Source organism: Felis catus, chromosome B2 (genome assembly GCF_018350175.1).
Source record: "Felis catus isolate Fca126 chromosome B2, F.catus_Fca126_mat1.0, whole genome shotgun sequence".
Taxonomy (NCBI): domain Eukaryota; kingdom Metazoa; phylum Chordata; class Mammalia; order Carnivora; family Felidae; genus Felis; species Felis catus.
The window spans coordinates 7,193,045-7,215,196 of NC_058372.1; the positions used below are offsets into that span (position 1 = coordinate 7,193,045).

General features: G+C 41.4%; 1 protein-coding gene across 2 annotated transcripts in view; it reads right to left on the reverse strand.

Moving 5' to 3' along the window:
- The window catches only part of LOC123385663, a 509,548-nt gene that overhangs the window by 16,803 nt on the left and 470,593 nt on the right, over positions 1 to 22,152 (reverse strand). For both annotated transcript variants that reach the window (XM_045058524.1, XM_045058525.1), the window contains one exon: positions 12,891 to 12,952. In XM_045058524.1, coding sequence (XP_044914459.1) covers positions 12,891 to 12,952 — 62 coding nt within the window. The remainder of the gene's footprint in view (positions 1 to 12,890; positions 12,953 to 22,152) is intronic.

A 22,152-nucleotide genomic window follows, 5' to 3' on the forward strand; every position in this document is an offset into this window, starting at 1 on the left:
AATACACAGGGAAATAGAGCAGATAATGAGGAGTAGAAGGGATTCAAATGGGACACTTGCACAACAAATCTGTATTTTTCTTTTTGAGAAAGCCACGAAAACCGAGCTTGGGGTCGTGTTTTACAGAGAGGTTTGCACAATCTTTGCAAAACTCCAGGATTTTCTAATCTAATTGCCTTTTATAGGTAGGGAGACATAGGCCTAGAGAAGAGGAATTTCCCAGATTGAAGGGCAGTCATGTTAGAGCTCAGACTGGAGCCCAGGGTCCGGCCCCAGAGTCAAATTGCTGCCTCTCCACCGCCCCATCCTGCTCTCGTAAATGGGCGCCCACGATATGAAATATCTGTGTGGGATTCCCCAGGCGTGACGGTCCTGACTTCTGGTGACAGCTTCTGTCTTCTCTGGCCTGTGCAGTGGTTCTCGCTTGCCTGGCAATCTTAGTTCACTTCTCCAGACAAAGTTCCTTCCGTGTAGTGGACATTAGTTTTTCCGTCTGTGTGTCCCCTAGGGCTGGGTCAATACGCCCTTCTAGCAAGCTTTGACCAGAAACTTTATGTACTTCAGTTTCCTTGTTTTTAAAACAGGAGAAATAGGGGCACCTGGGTGGCTCAGTGGGTTGAGTGTTCGAGTCTTGATTCTTGGCTCAGGTGATAGTCCCAGAGTTGTGGGATCGAGCCCCACTAGGCTCCAAGATAGGCATGGAGCCTGTTTGAGAGACTGTCTCTCTCTGCTCCTCTCCCCTGCTCATTCGCATGCTCTTTCTCTAAAATAAAATAGAATGTGGGGCGCCTGGGTGGCTCAGTCGGTTAAGCGTCCAACTTTGGCTCAGGTCATGATCTCACAGTTCGTGAGTTCGAGCCCCGCGTCGGGCTCTGTGCTGACAGCTTAGAGCCTGGAGCCTGCTTCCAATTCTATGTCTCCCTCATTCTCTGCTCTTCCCCTGCTCATGCTCTGTCTCTCTCACCTTCAAAAATAAATTAAAACATTTTTAAAAAATTTAAAGTAAAAGAGTGAAATAAAATAAAATGGGAGAAATCACAGCTACTGTGCATTGTTGTGATGGAGGCCAAATGAGATCATGTATGAGTTGCATTTATCACACGGAGAATGAGGAGTAGTTCGTCGTGGTTTGCTATTACCATCCGTCGATTTTGACTAGAAGTGCGCACTAGGTTTCCTGAGCTGTTGTTTTTCAGTGGCTGCTGTTACGAGAATGGATCCTTTCCAGAACATGAAGAAACACTCTGTTTGGGAACCTGTAAGTCCTCTTCATACAAGCAGAATGATGGGATAGACGAGGGATGTTGAGGGAAACGGAAAACAGTCTCTATGTTGTTTCCACCTGTGACGTTCTAATTTTTCTTGTTTCCTTTGCTCTGGGAGAGCGGTAGACTGGATCCAGCTCACCTTCAACAATAACCTTGAGATGATTCTTAGGCGCCTCCATCTTGGCATGAGTCAGGCTTCTCCAGAGAAACAGAACTGATAAGACACTGACTTATCTAAAGGAACCCAGTTCGTCGTCCATACTGAGTGCCCCGTGGAGCTGATCGGAAGCCAAGATGTCAGACCGCTGCATCACGACCAACAGCCATAGGCAAGGTTGAGGCTGAGGGACTTCACAACAACACAGGAGTATTTGCAAGTTCCTTCTGGGTTATCAGTCGGATTAAGTAATTCTCCTCCATATGTGTCCCTATTTAGAAAATAAGAGTTAATTGCTGAGTTCCGAAACAAATGATCACAAAATCCAAGTTAGCCAACGTGACAACACCAAGTCTTATGGGCACAAAGAAAAAGTCCTTTCGCGGGTGCAAAGTTTGGAGAAAAGGGTCCACAAGGCTACACCTACTTTTTTTTTTTAATTGAAGGGTGGACATACAATACTGTACTGGATTCAGGTATACAACATAGGAACCCAATCGTTAGATGCCTTATGAAACGAACAAGACCATGTCCACTTGTGACAGCAATCGCAAGTTCAGGGATCCCTAAGACCACTCTTGGGTTCCAGAATCAGCAAGAAGGCCTTCAGTTACACTTGGGTTTCAGTGTAACACCCCGGAAGCTGTTATACTGACTGCTACGCTTATCACAGCTGAGAGATTCGGATTAAAATCAGCCAAGGGAAAGGCTGGGTGGGGCGGAGTCAGAGAAAGTATGCGATGTGGAGCTTCTGGCTGTCCTCTCCCCCGGGAGTCACGATCCACTTTACTTTTCCAGCACTGGCGTGTGACAACGTGCAGCGAGTCTTTCCAAGCTGGGGAGCTCGCTCGAGCTTCAGTGTCCAGGGATTTCCCTGGGGCTCCATCACCTAGCCCTGAGTGACTGCCCAGACAGCTGATCTCAGTCTCCGGCCCCTCCATGATGCAAACCCCACTGCACGGCACATCGCTGGTGTGGCACAAAGCTTCCACTCCAAACTGCGCTGGCTCTGTCCACTGCCCAAAGGCCTCCAGGTAAACAGAAGCACTTTCCGCAATGTCCACTTTTGACAACTTTCCTCGGACGACACATTCTGAGGGCTTACAGGTTACCGTCCAAGACACCAGGACAGAGGCCAGACTTCTCTCTGGGGAAGGGAGAGCTCTGTACTCCACTACTGGATAGCTGGTCACACCTGGGGATGCTCTCCCATTCTAACTTAATCTGTAAGTGCGTTTTATCCATGAAACAAACACTTCTTAAGCATTTATTTTGCTCTGGTCTTCTCTGAAATGTTTTTCCAGCGTTGCCTCCATTAATCCTCACCGCAGCCTGCTGCAGTCAGCACTTAAAAAAAATTTTTTTTTCAACGTTTATTTATTTTTGGGACAGAGAGAGACAGAGCATGAACGGGGGAGGGGCAGAGAGAGAGGGAGACACAGAATCGGAAACAGGCTCCAGGCTCTGAGCCATCAGCCCAGAGCCCGACGCGGGGCTCAAACTCACGGACCGCGAGATCGTGACCTGGCTGAAGTCGGACGCTTAACCGACTGTGCCACCCAGGCGCCCCCAAAAAATTTTTTTAACGTTTATTCGTTTTTGAGAGACACAGTGCGAATGGGGGAGGGGCAGAGAGAGAGGGAGGCACAGAATCCGAAGCGGGCTCCAGGCTCCAAGCTGTCAGCACAGAGCCCGATGCGGGGCTTGAACCCACGAACCGTGCGATCATGACCTGAGTCGAAGTCCGAGGCTCAACCGACTGAGCCACCCAGGTGCCCCAACTTCATTAATTTTTAAATTTGGGGTAAAAAGTTTCTGTTCACTTGCCGTGTGACCAATGGTGTTGATATTTAATCAAAAAACTGGGATGGGAGTCCTGAAAACGCACTGAACGTATGAGGAATTTCGTGTGAAATCCAGCTGAAGAGAGCCTGATGTACAGGGGGAGAAGAGAGTTACAATTTTTCTGAGGAATGGTGATTGAAGAGACGTGGACCTAATGATGTTGTGAGAAAGAGGCCCTTCCCCAACCGGGACAGGGCCAATGATGCCGTCTACCCTCAGGCAGCACAAGGGAGGAGTGTTTCTACTCATGGCCGTTCTCTGATGACACGGGGACATCTCCAGAGTGGCCGGTGGTTTCCAAAAGATGGTGCCTCCAACAGCAAACCCAAACGGACATCGATTGGGAGGAGGGACACGGGCCAGTTCCAAGCACCAGAAGGTGCTCTTACTGGGAAGACGTTTGCGGGCCCCCTCTTAGATCTGTTTCTGTCCAGGTAGGAAATTCCTGGAAAAGGAGGAGAGGAGCTCGAGCTACTGCCACAGAGCAACATGGCGAGCATGAGCAATGGGGTTCCGATGTGGGTCTAGCGTCATTCTTATGACCATTTGGTGCCTCCACATCCCTCAGGTGGGTGGTCTTGGAAACATCCGTCACAACTGCGATTTGAAAGAAATATTAAAGACAGATGTTCTCCCGTTTTACTGCATTTCAGTTTTACAAACAGGTAACGGTGAAATTTAATATGTAAAACTGCCTTCCTCAGAGGATTCTTTTGTAATGATTAGAAGCTAAAGGATCCTTCGAGAAATTGGGCCAAAACTGTCAGTACTTCACTGTACCTACACTCTACAAACACTCCAACTTTCTGTTTTTAATAGAATTACCAAGGCATCAAATCTACACCAAAATAATGAGTTGAAAAGTGAGAAGTTTAGTTAATGAGCCAGTTGTACAACTCCTATAAAAACAAAAATATTCTAGGTTTGGGGGGTGGGGGGCATTTGCTTTGGTTTTGTGCTGGCTTATCCCACGGGATTAACAAAGCTCTTTGACTATTTGGTTTTGTGTCTCTATTGTCTACACCGCTTAATAGATCACACTTCCTCAAATGTGGGGCTTGGAGGGTCCGGAAAGTGCACTTACACCCGCTCCTGGCACTGTTGTATGAGGTAACTTTCCAGACTATTCCAGTGTAGAGAATACTCCCCACCTACAGAGTGGGAAGCTTCCAGATCACAGGGGACACCAGCATCACAGGTACAGCTCAAGTCAAGAGGAAAATTAAAAGAGTTGACTCTCGGGACTCTCCTCAGGGTGTATGTTTGGCTTTCTTGCTATCGGCGCCTAGCATTAATATTTGGCCAAAGCACATTTATAGTAACGCGTGGTGGGGGCACCTGAGCGGCTCAATCGGTTAAGCGTCCAAGTCTTGATCTCAGCTCAGGTCTTGATCTCAGGGTCGTGAGCTCGAGCCCCGAGTTCAGCTCCACACTGGGTGTGGAGACTCCTTAAAAAAAATAAAAATAAAAATATAGTAACACGTGGAAGGGCACGGTGGAAGAGGGTGAGAGCATGGGCCATGAGGTCACGGGTAAAGGCACTGGAAAGGAGAAAGTGGACGTGTTTCAGATTTTAGTTGGAAGAATGTGCCTTTGTTTCCAATTCATAGTCTCCTTTAGTCATGACAGGGCATAAATAGAAGACTGAACTTTAAAAAAATAAATAAAGAAGGCAGGATGGTTTTGTTTCTGTAAATGCCTTGAACAAAGCATGTGTTTCTGTTTAATACTGGATGAGCTCCAATTGATGTCTAGATCCTTGTCAAAATGTTTACTTTTCTGTGGGATTTTTTTTTTTTTTTCCAGTGGGGCATTACAAAGCCATGCCTATAGCTCTGGACTTCAAAGTTGCGGCCAGCCTCCCTCGAAAAGCCATTGTTTCACCTACTTCCCCGTCCCCATTCAAATTAAATCTTAGTTTCTAAAAAATCATTTTGTGCCTGAGAAAGATCAATCTTGGTACGAAACCCGAAGAAACCGTTGGGAGACTTGAGGGAAATTCACCAAAGCAAATACTAAGACGACAAATATTGAAAACATGAATGTTTGTTTTCATTGGGATACTCGGCACGATATTTTGGGGCCATGTAAAACAACAAAAATAACTTGTTTTATTCCTGAGCAGTTGTGAACTACTGATTTGAGTATGCACAAGCCCCGTGGAGGGAAGTCTGAAAAAACAATGTTGCTCTATGCTACATTGGGTATTTTATTCAGCCCCACAGGCCTATAGAAGGTAAAATACATATGCCATGAATTATAAATATGTCAAGACAATAAATGAATAACCCTGAATGGTTTTATCTTACATTTTCCCCTGGAAAACTTAACCCTTAATGAAAGCCACATACTATGATACAAGCGACGAAGGAACAAATCTAAGAGTAGGAAAAAATGGTTCTGTAGATAACAGCTATTTAGTTACAAAGATTAAAGAATTTTGTAAAAATAAGCAAAAACTAAAGCCTCTGACAGTCCCTGTGGAAGGATCTGATTTCTCCCTTCTCAATTTTTAAAATCCTTTAGATCAATTTCTTTCAACTTCTGGGTAAAATACCCACTTTTCCATCCCCCCAGTGGAGGGCTGAAATTGGATTCAAAAGTTCTGTGCTTTGGTCTTGTGACTCTAGGTCCGCCTTGTGACTCTAGGTTTGTGAGTTAGTGCTTGATGCTTTAACAATCATCCCCAGGGGTGCACGGGAGGCTCAGTCAGTTGAGCGTCCAACTTCAGCGCAGGTCATGATCTCACCATTTGTGAGTTCAAGCCCCACGTTGGGCTCTCTGCTGTCAGCTCAGAGCCCGCTTCAGATTCGATTCTCTCTCTCTCTCTCTCTCTCTCTCTCTCTCTCTGCCCCTCTACTACTCATGCTCTCCTTCTCTCTCAAAAATAAACATTAAAAAATAAATCAAATCAAATCAAATCAAATCAAATAGGTAATACAAATATACTGCAACCACATTTCCCACATGGTTAAAAAACATAGGAAGAGGGCACCTGAGTGGCTCAGTTAGTTAAGTGTCTGACTCTTGATTTTGGCTCAGGTCATGATCTCAGTGGTTCGTGGGTTTGAGCCCCGCATCGGGCTCTGAGCCAACCACACAGAGCCTGCTTGGGATTCTGTCTCTCTCTCTGCCCCTCCTCCACTCAGGCAGTCTCTGTCTCTCTCAAACTAAATAAAGAAACTTAAAAAAAAAAAAAGACAATGACTGATTATTAATTCATGAATCTGACGGCTGGCTGGCTGGTCCTACCCCCTTGGCTATTTTGCTGGGGCTGGTAGATCTATGATGCCCTCATCCATACGTCTGCGGCCTTGGCCTGGTCTCCAGGTGGCCCATCAGGCGGCACCTTGTGGCACAAAGATTCCCAGCAGGAAGAAGGGGAAAAAGCACCTGTCAAGCCTCTGTTTGTGCCATGTTTGCTATTGGTCCATTGGCCAAAAACAATATGAGTAAGTGCAGTTAAAGTGGGTGTAGACACGTAAGGAAATAGATACAGGGACGCATGAACAACGTGAGAAGCCTATTACAACAATCTGCCCCCTCTAGGCAGGTCACTTCACCTGTCTGGGACTCATTTTCGTCACCTCTAGATTGGAAAAATAGAATCATTTGTATTACGTTAAGAAATTGTTTGGAGAATTAAATGAGAAACTATATATGGAAATTTCTGAAGAACGAAGAGAACTCTCTAACTGAAAAGTAGCATTGTGACACAGACCTGTATTGCTCTGGGTCACTTCCCCCAACCACGTTTTTAAGTTTTTACATGTCTCCCAACCACATTTAAACAAATTCACCCTGATGAAAATTAACTTAAACCTTTTTTTTTTTTAATTTTAAAACCAAATCACTACTTTTTCAACTAAGTGTTTAATGTTGAATTCGGTCACCGGGGTTGTCTTCAGCAGAAAAATCTGATGTCAGCTAACTTAACATTTGTAGAACTAAGACTCTGTCTACACAATGCCAAAATATCTGGTCGCTTTAACAAAGTTGGATTTTATAAGGCATCTGGATGATGCATCTACCTAGCCCTGAATATTGTGAGCCTGTACTGATCACATGGACTGCTTTAGTTCATTTTGTGTCTTATAGGGTACTCCAGCTGCCTGCTTTTTAATAGCATTGGTTATTCTAGAATATGCCCTGAGATTAAAATGTCTTTTGCTGATGAAAGTGACTTTCATCTGTCATACCCAATGCATCTCTTCCACATTAAATTTCCTTTAGCAAAATAAATGAGTTCTAGTTAGAACCAACAAGAGACTAAAAGAGAACACACAGTATTTTGAGTTACAACTGCCATAGAAAGGTGGATTCCTTTTCTCCTTCTTCTTCCTCTCCTATGTGCTTAAAGCATGTGAAATGACAGCATGCTGAAGCATCATAGGATTCTACGACCATAGTCACCTTAAATTAGTGTGAAAGGACCCTGACCAGCAATGCTGATTAGTCCCAAGTAGAGTTTACAATTTCTTATCATGTTCATAACTTGGTCCCCAAGTTCAAGGGAGAAATAGGACCTTTGGCGTGATTTTCCTTTTTTTTATTTTTTAAAAATTTTATTTATTTTTGAGAGAGAGAGAGAACACAAGCAGAGGTGGGGCGGAGAGAGAGGGAGACACAGAATCAGAAGCAGGCTCCAGGCTCTGAGCTGTCAGCACAGAGCCCAACGCAGGGGTGGACCCACAAATCATGAGATCATGACCTGAGCCAAAATCAGACACTTAACTAACTGAGCCACCCAGGCGCTCCTGGCATGATTTTCATATTTGGGGTTTTATTTTTTTTTAACTTTTACTTATCAGTGTGTCACTAAATTTTAATTTATTAATGCCCACTGTCTCCAGGAAGTTGAAGCTTTATAGAAAAAGCTTTGTGTGTCCTAATCCTGAATGTTCTGCCCATCTGTAAAATGCATTAGAGGTAAACACATATGGTGACTGGTCATTAAGGGACAACTTGAGCAGTTACCACCTTCTCACCCAACACTATCTAGTGCACACAACTTCTTATCCCTTTTTGTTCTCCTTTCTTTTTTTCCCTCAGTTCCTGCCTGACCCACTTCTCTTTAACTGTTTTTTTCCGTTTTATTTCCCGATGGTGTCATTAAGCAGCCGCAGGATTTCTTAGCAAACACAGTAGACTTACTGTAAATTTGAGTCATGTTCTACGATGAAAAGTAGTTTGAGATATAAATCAGAATGACTCTAAGAAACACTGCAACTGGTGAACGAAATTAAAAAAACACTGTTTGAAAATTTTAAGTCCAATATAGTTAACATACAGTGTTCTATTAGTTTCAGGTATAACATAGTGGTTGAACACTTCCCATGCATCACCAAAGCTCATCACAAGTGCACTTCTAAATCCCCATCATCTACTACCCCACCCCCCACCCACCTCCCCTCTGGTAACCATCCGTGCAACTGTTCTCTATAGTTAAGAGTTTCTTTTTTGGTTTGTGTCTTTTTTTTTCCTTTGTTCTTTTGTTCTATTCCTTAATTTCCACATATGAGTGAAATCATATGATATTTGTCTTTCCCTGACTTATATTAAAGGAAAACTCTTGAGGGGATCCTGGGTGGCTCTGTCAGTTAAGTGTCTGATTCTTGATTTTGGCTCAGGTCAGGCTCTGAGATGACAGTGCGGAGCCTGTTGGGGATTCTCTCTCTCTGCCCCTCCCCTGATCATATTTGTTCTCTAAAAATAAACAAACATTAAAAAAGAAAAGAAAAGAAGAAAAGGAAAGGAAAGGAAAGGAAAGGAAAGGAAAGGAAAGGAAAGGAAAGGAAAGGAAAGGAAAGGAAAGGAAAGGGAAAAACTCTTGAAATGTGATAATTCTATGGTATATAACTCTTCACCTGCAACTTTCTGCCTTGATGGAAAGTTCTAGCTAGGTATTTGCTAGACCTCACTCATGGGTATGAAGTTTAAGATTTAGGAAATATAAGCACTCTTACTTCACACGTATAGACTAAATCAGTACATATAATAAAGATAAGCACAGCACAATTACAAGGCACCGTTCTTTAATTTGAGATTACCAGCATCTAATAGGCTATGCTTATATTTTTGAATCACTGCAAGATTAGAAGTGCTAGCAACAATCAAATTTGGAGAGAAGAGATTTAATTCTGTCTAACACAACTTTTGGCTTAAGTATAGTTCCTGGCATTCTAATTCTTTGAAAATGAGTAACACTACTAATCAATAATTCATTCACAACCACGTTATAAACCGAGCAGTATAATTTTTCGGGTTGAACTTTTTGATCCTAGACAGTAAAATTAGATTCCACTAATTATAGTCAGAGACAATGACCACTATATATTTTTAAAATCAAAACGAATCACAATCTGCTTCTAATTCACAAGTTGGGCTTCATCTTCCGTATCCAACCTTCTCCAAGCGACCAACTTATGAATCATATGGAACTTGGGCTCCATCCATCCTCTGCCCCAGACAGAACTGTAGAAAGTCCTGCTCTGGCTTTCTTTCCTTAGAGCAAAGGAATGTTCCTCTCCTGGACCTATGCCTTCATCTTTCTAGACCTGGAACCTTGGAATTCCCTGCCTCAATGACCCTATACCCTTTTCCAAGGCCAGTGTAAGGAGTCTGGTCTCTAGGGCAGATGGGGAGCACATGTTGAACCCAAGGGTTCACACATCTTCCCAGAAGGCTGCCCATGGGAGGAACAAGTCTACAGAGAGGAAGATAAAGGGTGTGGGCCACAGGCTAGGCCTCCACTGTTGCTTCCACTTGGCCTCCACAACGAACCTGGTGTGAACCTACAGAATTTAACATATTGCCCAAACCCACAGGGCCCTGTTGGGTTTGAGGTCTTTGCATATGCTCTCTTCTCCACATCTGGAGAGTTCTCTCTCCTCTTCACTCCTGGAGATTTCTCCAGTAGATCCGATCCAACTTCCTCTGTGAAAATTCTTCTAACTTTTCTGGGCAGATTGGCTGTCTTCTCCTTTGGGTTCCTATGATGTGTTCTACTAATATTTACCATGGAGAAATTAACACATCTGACTATAATTCTTTATTCATATATTTGCCTCCTTCTCATGAAAAAATTCGAGGCCAGCGAGAGTTAGATTCCGATGATGATGCTTCATAAATATTCAATGAATATGTGTTGAATTAAATGCACTAAATGTGTGTAGTTTATAAATTGGCTATCAGGCTCATTTCTCAGACTAAAATTCTTCAGGCTATGTCTGAGGATAATATTACATTTTTCTTTTTATAAAGGAATAGAATGGTAAACTCAAAATTAGTTAAGGTATTTTCCAAAGTGCGAGATTCCAAAAATTCCATCAATAAGAACAAATGTTTGAGGGATGATACAGTCCTCAGTAAAAATGGACGACTGTGCTTCACATGGCTTCAAATGGAAGAGAGCTGCCCACAGTGAGAATATGACCAAGGAAATCTGTGACCCCCACAGGCTGGATGCACCCATGGCATCAGCTGTTACTACGTGCATTTGAGCCAAACCAGAAGATGGGACATTTCCAGAGAAATAAATTCAAATTGATATAGTTTACTGCAACCTGCTAATCTGTCATGCGGAGAAATGGGCAATATTCTCAGAGGAATCTCATGATCGTTATCCAAGGCACTTAAGTAGACACCTAAATCGTGTGGCATACAGCCTCTTTGTTGCTCAAAATTCCAACAGATGCTTACCAGCTTGCATTTTGCACCCCTTTGCTAGATGCCAGGAACTCTTCCAGGCATTTTACAAGTAGAATTGTTTAATCCCCACAAGAACACGGTGAGGCAGAAAGTGAGGGTCAGGATAGTTAGGAAACTTGCCCAAGGTCACTACGGGAGTGAACCTATGAGTCTTGGAGGTAGAAAGATCAAAAATTGGGAGTCACTGAAATATGCATGGCAACTAGAGCCAAGAGGAGATGGTGGCAGGAGCCGCTGGTCTGTTAGAAGGGCAGGAGAGCACTGATGGGGCTGAACTGAGGAGCTCGTGCAGGAGATGGAGAGGGTAGCCCCATAAAAGTGGGAGAAGAAACAAGAGCAGTGATATTCCAGAAACCAAAGGAGGGAAGACGTGCATGAAGTCAGCTCCACATTACAAGATCTCATATGCACATCACACAGTTGACTGCAAGGAGGTCCTGATGTACACTTAGAAAGTCTCTGTCAGAAGTTCACATCCAGACTAAAGCCTGATTTGGTGAGCTGGTGAATGAATGGAAGGCCATAATGTAGGAGTAAAGAAAGAGAAAGCTTTCAGAAGGTACTGAAAGGAAAGGCAAACCCAAGGCAGAAGTTTAAAAGCTAGGAAAGGTCCAAAGTTTGCTCTTAACAGTGTGTATTTTCCACTTGGAAAGTGGAAAAGAGTCAAAGCAATTTTAAATATGGCACAGTTTTATTCGCTAAAGCCACTGACTTCCTCAACGTTTACAGCAACATCTATGTAGTTCTAGATTCTTGATACTCAATGTCTGGTCATCTACGTTAGCATTTCCTGGGAAGTAGTTAAAACTACGAAATCGCAGACCCCAGTGATGCAAATGCGTTTTAAAGTTTAAAACTCACGAATCTAGATTCTACTACAGATAACCCAAGAGAAATCTTATCCGTTAAAGTATAGTTTGAAATTGTTGTAATTTACTCTGTATACACACCAGAGTCACATCTAATTTATTTGTGAACACCAGCATTGCTCTTTTTTCAAATCCAGTAATTAACTAGCTTCAAGTTATACTATCTCAAGTAATGAATTTTACTCTTAAATTGGAATACGATCACATCCATGCATACAGATGGTGTAGATTCACTTGGGTGGATGGCTCTCCCTGCACTGTGCAGTATGTTTTTAGCCTTCTCTAATTCAAAGCATTATCCAATTGCCAGAGGTAAATATTTTATGGACTTCTCTCAGTAATGATGCTTATTTCCCTCAAACCTGTCCCAGCTTATGTCATAGACACATTGTAGCAGAATAAATAAAGGGCTTCATGGGGTTCATTTTATACGGGCTGTAGCAGTAGTAACAGCCCAGGAGGGGAAATGATCGGAGGACCAGAGAGAGGATTCCATAAAAGGAAAACACACACAGAAACAATCCTTGTCTGCAGGGTTCCAATATACACAAATTTCAGCTATCATGGTTTAGTGAAATACCACCAGCTTTCAACAACAGGGTTCAAATTTCAGTTACTGTAATATATCAGATGTGAGTAATTGCTTCAAGTGTAAACTTCGCTGCTAGCTCTTTAGCCCACAAATCTCTATGTAAAAAAGAGACATACGCCCCATTCAGTGACCAACCGTGGCACTTCTTTCGAAGCCTATCGGCGATTAGTCACTGTACATGTTATTCCGCGCACATACAGACAGAAAAGCGTGTCATTCCACAGCTCCCTTATCTCCCAGGGAGAGCCCCACAAACCTTTTTACAAAATGGATAATCGGGAGGGAAACAGCCGACGAAGAGGAAAGTAGAGCAGAGACACGAAAAGTGCTAGCACTGGAAGTTAAATCGGAATCTTCCACGCATGGTTGACCACGGGAACATTAACACTATGACCATTTGAGAGACTCTGGACGTATAACCAATAAAAACGTAGTACGAGAGAGCTTACCAACAAACATGAAGAGGCTAGTCGTGATGAAAAGGATCGAGTTGTCCTCGAGGAGGTGACATCTGTTAAAAAAAAATAAATTTCACATTAAAAGAATGCTCTGATATTTCATAACAATGCAAGCACAAAGGGGGACAGGTCAGGAGGTGATCCAAACTTAGAAGTACAGCAGTTTGCCGAAGCCAAGAAGATTTTCATTCCTTAAGTTACTCGATGAGAAGGCGGCAAGCACGGTTCAAACTACTCCTGACACGTTTTTTATAAAGGGCCAAAGCATTTTAGTTCTCGATATTTCTGTTTTAAATTATAAAGTACTGAAGAGAGTTTTACTGCTTTTTTTCATTTCCCTACATACTTATGACTGAAATTAAGAGAGTTTTTAATGTTTAAGCAAAAAATTGTAAAGGTCGCTGATAAAACAAATTTTTCCACTTGATTATTAAAATTGCCTTGTGCATTTTCAGTTTGCAAGGTCATTAAAAAAATTTTTTTTGATGTTTATTTACTTTTGAGAGAGAGAGAGAGACAGAGAGAGGGACAGGGCGTGAGTGGGGAAGGGGCAGAGAGAGAGGGAGACACAGAATCCAAAGCAGGCTCCAGGCTCCGAGCTGTCAGCACAGAGCCCAATGCGGGGTTCGAACCCACAAACCACGAGATCATGACCTGAGCCAAAGTCAGACGCTTAACCAACTGAGCCACCCAGGTGCCCCAGTTTGCAAGGTCATTTTTACAATCCCACACTATTGTGCAATGTATTACCAGCAGATATGATTGATAGGATGGATGAATAGATGAAAGAAAGAAAGAAAGAAAGAAAGAAAGAAAGAAAGAAAGAAAGAAAGAAAGAGAGAGAGAGAGAGAGAAAGGACGGACGAAAGAAAGAAAGAAAAAGGAAGAAAGGAAGGAAGGAAGGACGAACAGATGACAGACACACAAGATAGCTAGATGGCTCTAGAAATAGAAGCAGAGATTACAGACGGAGATATCCAAAGAGAAGAAAACAGTCAAAATGAATTTAGGCATAGGGTAACCTTGAACTATCTTTTTTTGGTATTTGTAAGTGCCAAGGTCAAGAAAGAGAAGTGTGCTTGCATGTGCACTGGATATCCAATAATGGTATCAACATGTAAAAACCGTGCAGATTTGGTGGCGCTTGGTGGGCTCACTCAGACCACGTGACTCTTGATCATGGGGTTTTGAGTTTGAGCTCCATGTTGGGTGTAGAGATGACTTACAAATAAAATGTAAATAAAGCCCCCAAAACTAAAAACTAAAAAAATTAAAAGTGCAGATTTTGAGTATGGATTTATCTTTTAACTTGGAAGATGATTTACAAGAGATAATTCTATGAGAATTCTGCCAGTAACTCTTTGTCCATAACAGGGAGACTCCTTTCCAGGTGTACTTCACTACATGTGATACACATAATCCTAATTTTATGTACATTCTATTCTTCTAAATTAAATCATACTCAGACCCACAAGAGAAAACTTTAGGAACAGAGTATCACTATTTCACCTATAAAATAAAAAGCCTACATAAAAATATATAACCATTTTTACATAAATTTCCCATGGATCTATAATATTTTACATGAACTAAGTAAAAATGAGGTTGGTCTTATCGACTGTTCTTAATCTGCAAGGTAGAAAGTGTTTAAATGTAGAAGAACATGAAAATAAAGAGATTAATTGGTTCTCAGAGATTATCAAACTATAATGTGAAATTATAATCAAATCATAATGTGAAAGCCAATTCCTGAAAAAGGGTAGAAAACAATAATATATGTCTGCCGAAGATGACGGAATGCAATCAGTTTAACAATGAGCAAAACTATTCCCTTACCCATTAGTTACTTTTTCATATAAAATTCATATTTGTTTTGCAGAGTTTCTCAGTTGCTGAGAAACTGTGGTGGTTTCCCAGTGGCTTTTCCTTCCATGAGACAAGAGTTGCCGCTGGAAAGCCTAGCATATAGGTGGGCCACGTGACTAGTTCTCGCCAGTGGATTTTGAGGGAAAATCGATTTTATCACTTGCAGGTCAAGGTGGTGAAGAGGCCAGTGCAACTTAACCTTTCCAGCAGCTGGGACCAGCACTTCAAGGATTTGAAGCGTGGCAGAATCCCAAGAAAGAAGAGCCTGGATCTTCATCACTAAGAGAAAAGCTGCCTGACAGCTGGGAACAGCCACAGTAACACGTAAATGAACGAGAAATACTCATCACATACATATACCGTATACACAATTGGATGAAAGGCCTAAATGTGAGGCCTGAAACCATAAGTGTCCTAGAAGAGAACACAGGCCTCTTTGACACGGGCTGTAACAACTTTTTTTCCTAGACAGGTCCCCTGAAGCAAGGGAAACAAAGCAAAAAAAACTATTGGGACCACATCAAAATACAAAGCTTCTGCACCGTGCAGGAAACAATCAACAAAACTAAAAGGCAACCTACAGAATGAGAGAAGATATTTCCAAATAGCATATCTGATAAAGGGTTAGTATCCAAAATATATAAAGAACTTATAAAACTCACACTCAAAACCAAATAATTCGATTTAAAAATGGGCAGAAGAAACGAATAGACATTTCTCCAAAGACATACAGATGGCCAACAGACACGCAAAAAGATACTCGACATCACTCATGATCAGGGAAATGCAAATCAAAACTACAATAACAGATCAGCTCACACTTGTCAGAATGGCTACAATCAACAACACAAGAAGCAACAGGTGTTGGTGAGGATGTGGAGGAAAAGGAACGTTCTTGCACCATTGGTAGGAATGCAAACTGGTGTAGCCATTGTAGGAAAGGAGTATGGAAGTTCCTCAGAAAGAAAAAAACAGAAGTACCCTATAATCCAGCAATCCTACTAGTAGGTATTTACCCCAAGGATACAAAAACACTAATTCAAAGCGACAGATGCACCCCTATGTTTGTAGCCGCGTTACTTGCAAGAGCCAAGATATGGAAGCAGCCCAGGTGTCTGCCAACTGATGAGTGGATAATATGAATGGAAGATATGGAATGAATGATGTGGAATGGATGAATGGAAGATACGGTATACATATGTGATAGAATATCATTCAGCCCTAGAAAAGAATGAAGTCTTTTCGTTTGCAACGAAGTGGAGTTAGAAAGTATTATGCTAAGTGAAGTCAGTCCAAGACAGACAAATACCACATGATTTTACTCACATGTGGCGTTTAAGAAACAAATGAGTAAAGGGAAAAAGAGAGAGGGAGACAAATCAAGAAACAGACCCGAAGTAATAGCGATCAAATTGGTGGTTACCAGAGGTGGGTGGGGACATGGGTGACATAGATGATGGGGATTAAGGAGTTGTCACGAGTACCAGGTGATGTATGGAAGTGTTGGATCAGTATACCGTCCACCTGAAACTAATATGACACTGTATGTTAACTAACTGCAATTCAAATAAAATCTTAAAAAGCCAAAAAGGGGGCGCCTGGGTGGCGCAGTCGGTTAAGCGTCCGACTTCAGCCAGGTCACGATCTCGCGGTCCGGGGGTTCGAGCCCCGCGTCGGGCTCTGGGCTGATGGCTCAGAGCCTGGAGCCTGTTTCCGATTCTGTGTCTCCCTCTCTCTCTGCCCCTCCCCCGTTCATGCTCTGTCTCTCTCTGTCCCAAAAAAAAAAAAAAAGCCAAAAAGAATATTCTTTATAACTGAAATGGTATCATTTGTTTATTACTACGTCAACAGGATCTGTATAAAAATACTTTCTTCGATGCCATAACCACATACTTTCTAACCCAGGACAGCACAGTAAAATTTTCTATAATGATGGAAATATTTCTACCCTGTCCAATATGGCAGCCACAACTCTCTTGTGGCCACTGAAGAAATAAAACTGTTATTTAATTTTAATTAAACTGAAATGTTAACAACCATGTGTGGCTAATGACTACCATAAGGGGACACTCAGTTCTCTAGCAATAACATTCAAACTTTCAACAGGAGACAAGATGGTTTTCAGCATACCTTCCTACCTATTAATAGCCTGTGTTCCCGAATCGTGAAAAGTGTGACAAAAGTAAAGGTGAATTTTGGTTAATTACATTTGTTTACCTAAAAAGAAAGAGGATAATTAACAATTATCTACATCTATTATCTGGAGATAATACACTTATTTTATTTTTCCTCCAGAAGCACATTTGAAGATAACATTGACTCTTGCTCAGCACACGGGCAAAGGGCATGAGGTTTCTCAGTAAAGTCTGGAGAATCACATTCCTTGCTACCCTGGGCCAACTGCTGCCTTTTGGACAAATATTGCAACTATACTTTCTTCCTTTCCCCCCACTTTGTCAATTAATATGAGTGAAATAGGAGTATGACAGTTCATAGAAATGCACGTGGCCAAAGTGTCCCTCGACTTTTTACAGCATTTCCATATCCGATACACTTGCAGTACTAATATATTCCTGAGGTATAAATCTGGGGAACGTCCACTCCCTACAAACCCCTCACAGTGAACCCACTGAACCCATTGTTGATAGTGGGGCAATTCAGGTGATTCACTTTTCACTCTCCCTCACTGTTTGCTTGACCAGCGCAAGCCCCACTCCCCATCCAGTGCCCCAAAGTCTAGTCCAACAGCAAGTGCCATGTGCACCTGGCCTGAGTGTTGGGGCACGAAACGGTTTCTGCACCCTGGTGAAGACAATCAGGATAGAGAGAAGACTGGAGGAAAACAAACCAAATTTTCTCTAGAGACACAGTATGAAAAATCAGTTTTTGAATCAAAGAGCAATTCAGTGAGTAAAGTCTGTTGATTTTAATGCTTCACAATTGTTTACTATTTTTCTCTTGGCCATTTCAGATGTTTAGAAAAAGCGTTTATTTTGAGAAATGAGTATTTATCACTGTTTATAAAGATACAGAACAGAACAAACAAATCTAACCAAGATACTACCCAAAAAGGGGGGGGTGTGGAAAACCCAGATGAGGCCCTTGTCAATTTTTCATCGGCAAAGCAAAAAGCATCACACTAATAAAACTTAATTAAATCATTAAATATTTAAAATGAATTTCTAACTCTAGCTTATGGAATAAATTCCCTTTTATGTATTTGAAACCCTATTATGAAGTCTATACATAAAGCACAATCAAATGTAAAACCAAACAATTTAATGTAGTCATCTCAATCAAAAATTCCATTTCATTTATCCTTCCAAAATCTAAATCACCTTAGAACACTACATCACCATTTATATTTCCCTCACATCAGGAAACGCATAACAAACACTGTTACAAATACATTGCCCACAAAGTGGTTGTACCTTATAAAATATAACTCATTCATTTCACACGTTTCATTTCATTTCAATAATAATGTATAATAGCATTGTCCAATTTACAGTGAATGTCATATTTCTGGTAGAAAATATAATGGGTATTTACTGACTTCATTTTTTACATCATTCACAACCAACTATCTATACATGTATATGTCCTCAATGTCCTTCAGACAAGCATTTCTGACAGTGAGGAGTAGGTATATGCCTTTGTAAGAAAGAATTAGATTCATGATCACATTCTTTGGTAGAGATGTACTATATCAACTTATTACATGGATCTGAATACATCCATTGGGTCAGCACATCTCTTATAGAATACTACATATATTAAAAGTTTAACATAATAACACTAGGCTAACCAATCCAATAAATGCTAATAAATACCCAAATACATTACAAAAGTCACAAGTATACTCCTGGGTTGTTTAACCCTGGCCAAGCAAGCATTGCCCAAATCACAAACAGGACTCATTTCTTTTCCCTGCCTCTCCCTTACAATCATCCAAATGTGCCCATTCTACCAAAATATCTTTGGAACTTCTACACATCACATCTCCCTTTCGTGACTTCCTTAGTCCAGCCTCCACGACCCTCCATGCTTGCCCTGCAGGCAGCCTCCTGTTCTCTCCTGGGTTTGCCTTTTCGGCAATGGTTGTATGTTTTAAACCCACTTAAGAGTCTATGTTAAACCTGCCATTTCTGGGACACCTGGGTGGCTCAGCTCGTCCAACTCTTGATTTCAGCTCAGGTCATTATCTCACAGTTCCTGAGACCAAGCCCTGCATCAGGATCTGTGCTGTTAGCACAGAACCTGCTTGGGATTCTCCCTCTCTCTCTCTCTCTGTCCCTACCCTGCTCGCGCACACGCACACACACACACTCACACACACACACACATACACTCTCACTCACTCTCTCTCTCTCTCTCTCTCTCTCTCTCTCTCACTCTCTCTCACTCTCTAACTAAATAAAGAAACTTAAAAAAAACTGCCTTTTTTCAATCTCCTCAATCTTCCCTTGGGCTCTCATGCAGAGAAAGCAATGGAAATCTTTGTAAGGAGGAGGATTATTTAAGGGCATAGAGATCTGTTTCAGTGAAATTATCCTACAAATGCACCACATAAAGTAGCTGCTTCACTGTCAAATGAACAATCAAATTACAAAAATACCTATACACAGTTTTGTTTTTCCCTTCTTCTTGGCTGACCCAGTCGTGCCACCTAATGTAATGGTAGCTCAAAAAAATGGCTTCACAACCAAAAAATTCACTCTATCACTAATATGTTGATTGTGCTTACCTATCAGATATATTAGGAAAAATACCTTTTGCTTTCGTGTTCTTCCTAGAAATTTCTCTCATTCCACATCTCCTTCAAAGTTCATCATTCCTTAAGAACATGATCTAAATTCATTAACATGTCACACGGGTCCTTCAAAATCTAACCCTACAAGATTTCCTACGCCCCAACCACAGACACAATGCTCCAGGCAGAATGGACCGTGAGGAGCATTCGACTTTCACATGCTGTCGGGACAAGCTGACACACTCACATCCGTGTTTTGACATCTGCTAACTCTAAAACTACTCAGTTATTCAGGCATTTGTCAGATTTCACTTCTAGGAAGTAAGGAGATATGCTTAAGGCCCTGGGATTATATTGTAGAACCAAACAGATCTGCAAAATAAAGAAGTATTGTCAGATGAAGAGAAACAAAGGCCAAAAGGGAAAGTTAGGAAACGGAACGTTCAAGTGTGTCATTTCAAAGCTGTAAGGGGACTTTGTATCTTGCAGTTCTAGAAAATGAAAACATGGATTTTAAATGTATGTTATTATCTGTTTACCTCTTAAACATCTGTATTGAGTTTTACAAAGAAATAGTGGCCTTAGCAAACCATAAGAGGCTCTTAAATACAAAGAACAATCTGAGGGTTGATGGGGGCATGGGGGAGAGGGGGGAAGTGGGTGATGGGCACTGAGGAGGGTACTTGTTGGGATGAGCACTGGGTGTTGTATGAAAGCGATGCGCCACGGGAATCTACCCTGAAATCCAAGAGCACACTTTACACACTGTATGTTACCAATTTGACAATAAATTATATTATGAAAAAAAAAAAAAGAAAGAGTGGCCTTAGTATTTGCTGCCAATGAGGTTTTAGATTTTTTCTTTATTTTCTTAAATCATTCTTCTTTTGTCTCTAATAAGGATTTTTAATTAAAAAAATTTTTTTAATGTTTATTCATTTTTGAGAGTGTGCAAGCATGGGAGGGGGAGGAGAGAGAGTGGAAAACACAGAATCTGAAGCAGGCTCCAGGCTCTGAGCTGTCAGCAGAGAGCCCGATGTGGCCCTCAAACACACGAGTTGAGAGATCACGACCTGAGCCGAAATCAGACGCTCAACCGACTGAGCCACCCAGGCATCCCTTTAATTTTTTTCAATGTTCATTTATTTTGAAAGAGAGCAAGCAGGGGAGGGGCAGAGATAAGGGGAGCCAGAGGGCCCAAAGCAAGCTCCACGCTGTCAGCATGGAGCCCAGTGCGGGGCTCAAACTCACAAACCGCGGGATCATGACTTGAGCAGAAATCAAGAGTCAGATGCTTAACTGACTGAGCCACCCAGAGGCCCCTCTAGTAAGGAACTTCTACCATGGTAAAGAAAAGGAGAAAACTCATATGCTGACATGATATAAAGTCATTGTCCAAGATTAACCATTTCAACAAAATAACCATCATGTTTATTGTCTAAGGATACCATTTCAGTAAAGCATATTCTCTAAATGTATATAGACAGGGGTTTAAAAAAGAATGTAATCTCTTCTTTGGTCTTTTAATCAAGTAAATTGAAACAAGCTATTAAAATATTTTCCAGAAAAAAATATATATATATTTTTCAATAAAAACCAACCATTTGCTGATATTTTCACGTAGAAGAAGAATCTTAGTCATGCATGGCATTCTACGTATTTTAGTGAGACCCCAACTAACCGGCTCTCTCTCCAGGGTCGGGATGGGGGGCCTTCTATCCCTATACAGCTGAGCAGTAGGCAGTGAGTATGACTGGTTTATAGAAAAATAACACTAAAAATAATAAAGTACTTAAAATGAACCATAAGAAAGGGGAGGGGGCAGATACATCATATATGTTATTATTCCATATTCTAGAAAACAAATTTGGGAATCTGAGTGATCAAATTATTTTTCTAATTCAATATGAAGTTAAAAATAACTAATTTAGCTGAAAACTATGAAAGCTCGCTTTTTATTTGCCAGGCTTAGTATGAAGTATTATGTGAGTATGAAGCTATTAAATTAGATACCGAGTCAGATGTATCAGGTTTTTTGTCCATGCTGCACTGGCCAACTCTGGGGAAGATGTTTAAACCTCCTTGTACCCCAAGTTCTTTACATATAAAATTAATATTTTTTTATCTTTTTATCACTTTGTACCAACCTCAGTATATTATAATTGATTATGTGTTTTTTCCACATTAGATAATAAACTCAAGAATTAAGATTAGGACTGATTCATTTTTTTTTTCTTCTCCACAGGACGCAGCAAAATTTTTAACACTGCTGTTATTTCACAATTAGTACAGAATAGTGGAGGACTTACATTTTACGTTAGAATTCTAATTCCCCAAAACTGAAATCTGAAAAGAGTTACCAATTCCAAAAAGTTTATCAAACACTGAGTCAAAGAAACCTGAGTTTCTTTTCTGGAGAAGTTATCAGAACCTTACCCGTGTAAATGTACATTAGGATCCTCTTAGAAGAAGCGACAAGTCAGTGTCAGAATCCCTCTCAACCAAAGTGATCAGCGCCAATGGTTTCTTTGTGAATGGAAAAGCCCTTCAAACTCAACAATCCTAAGCAGCAAAGAGGAAATAAATGCTTCTCTTCACATACGGCCATGGCCTCTACCTTGAGTGGAGTTTCCA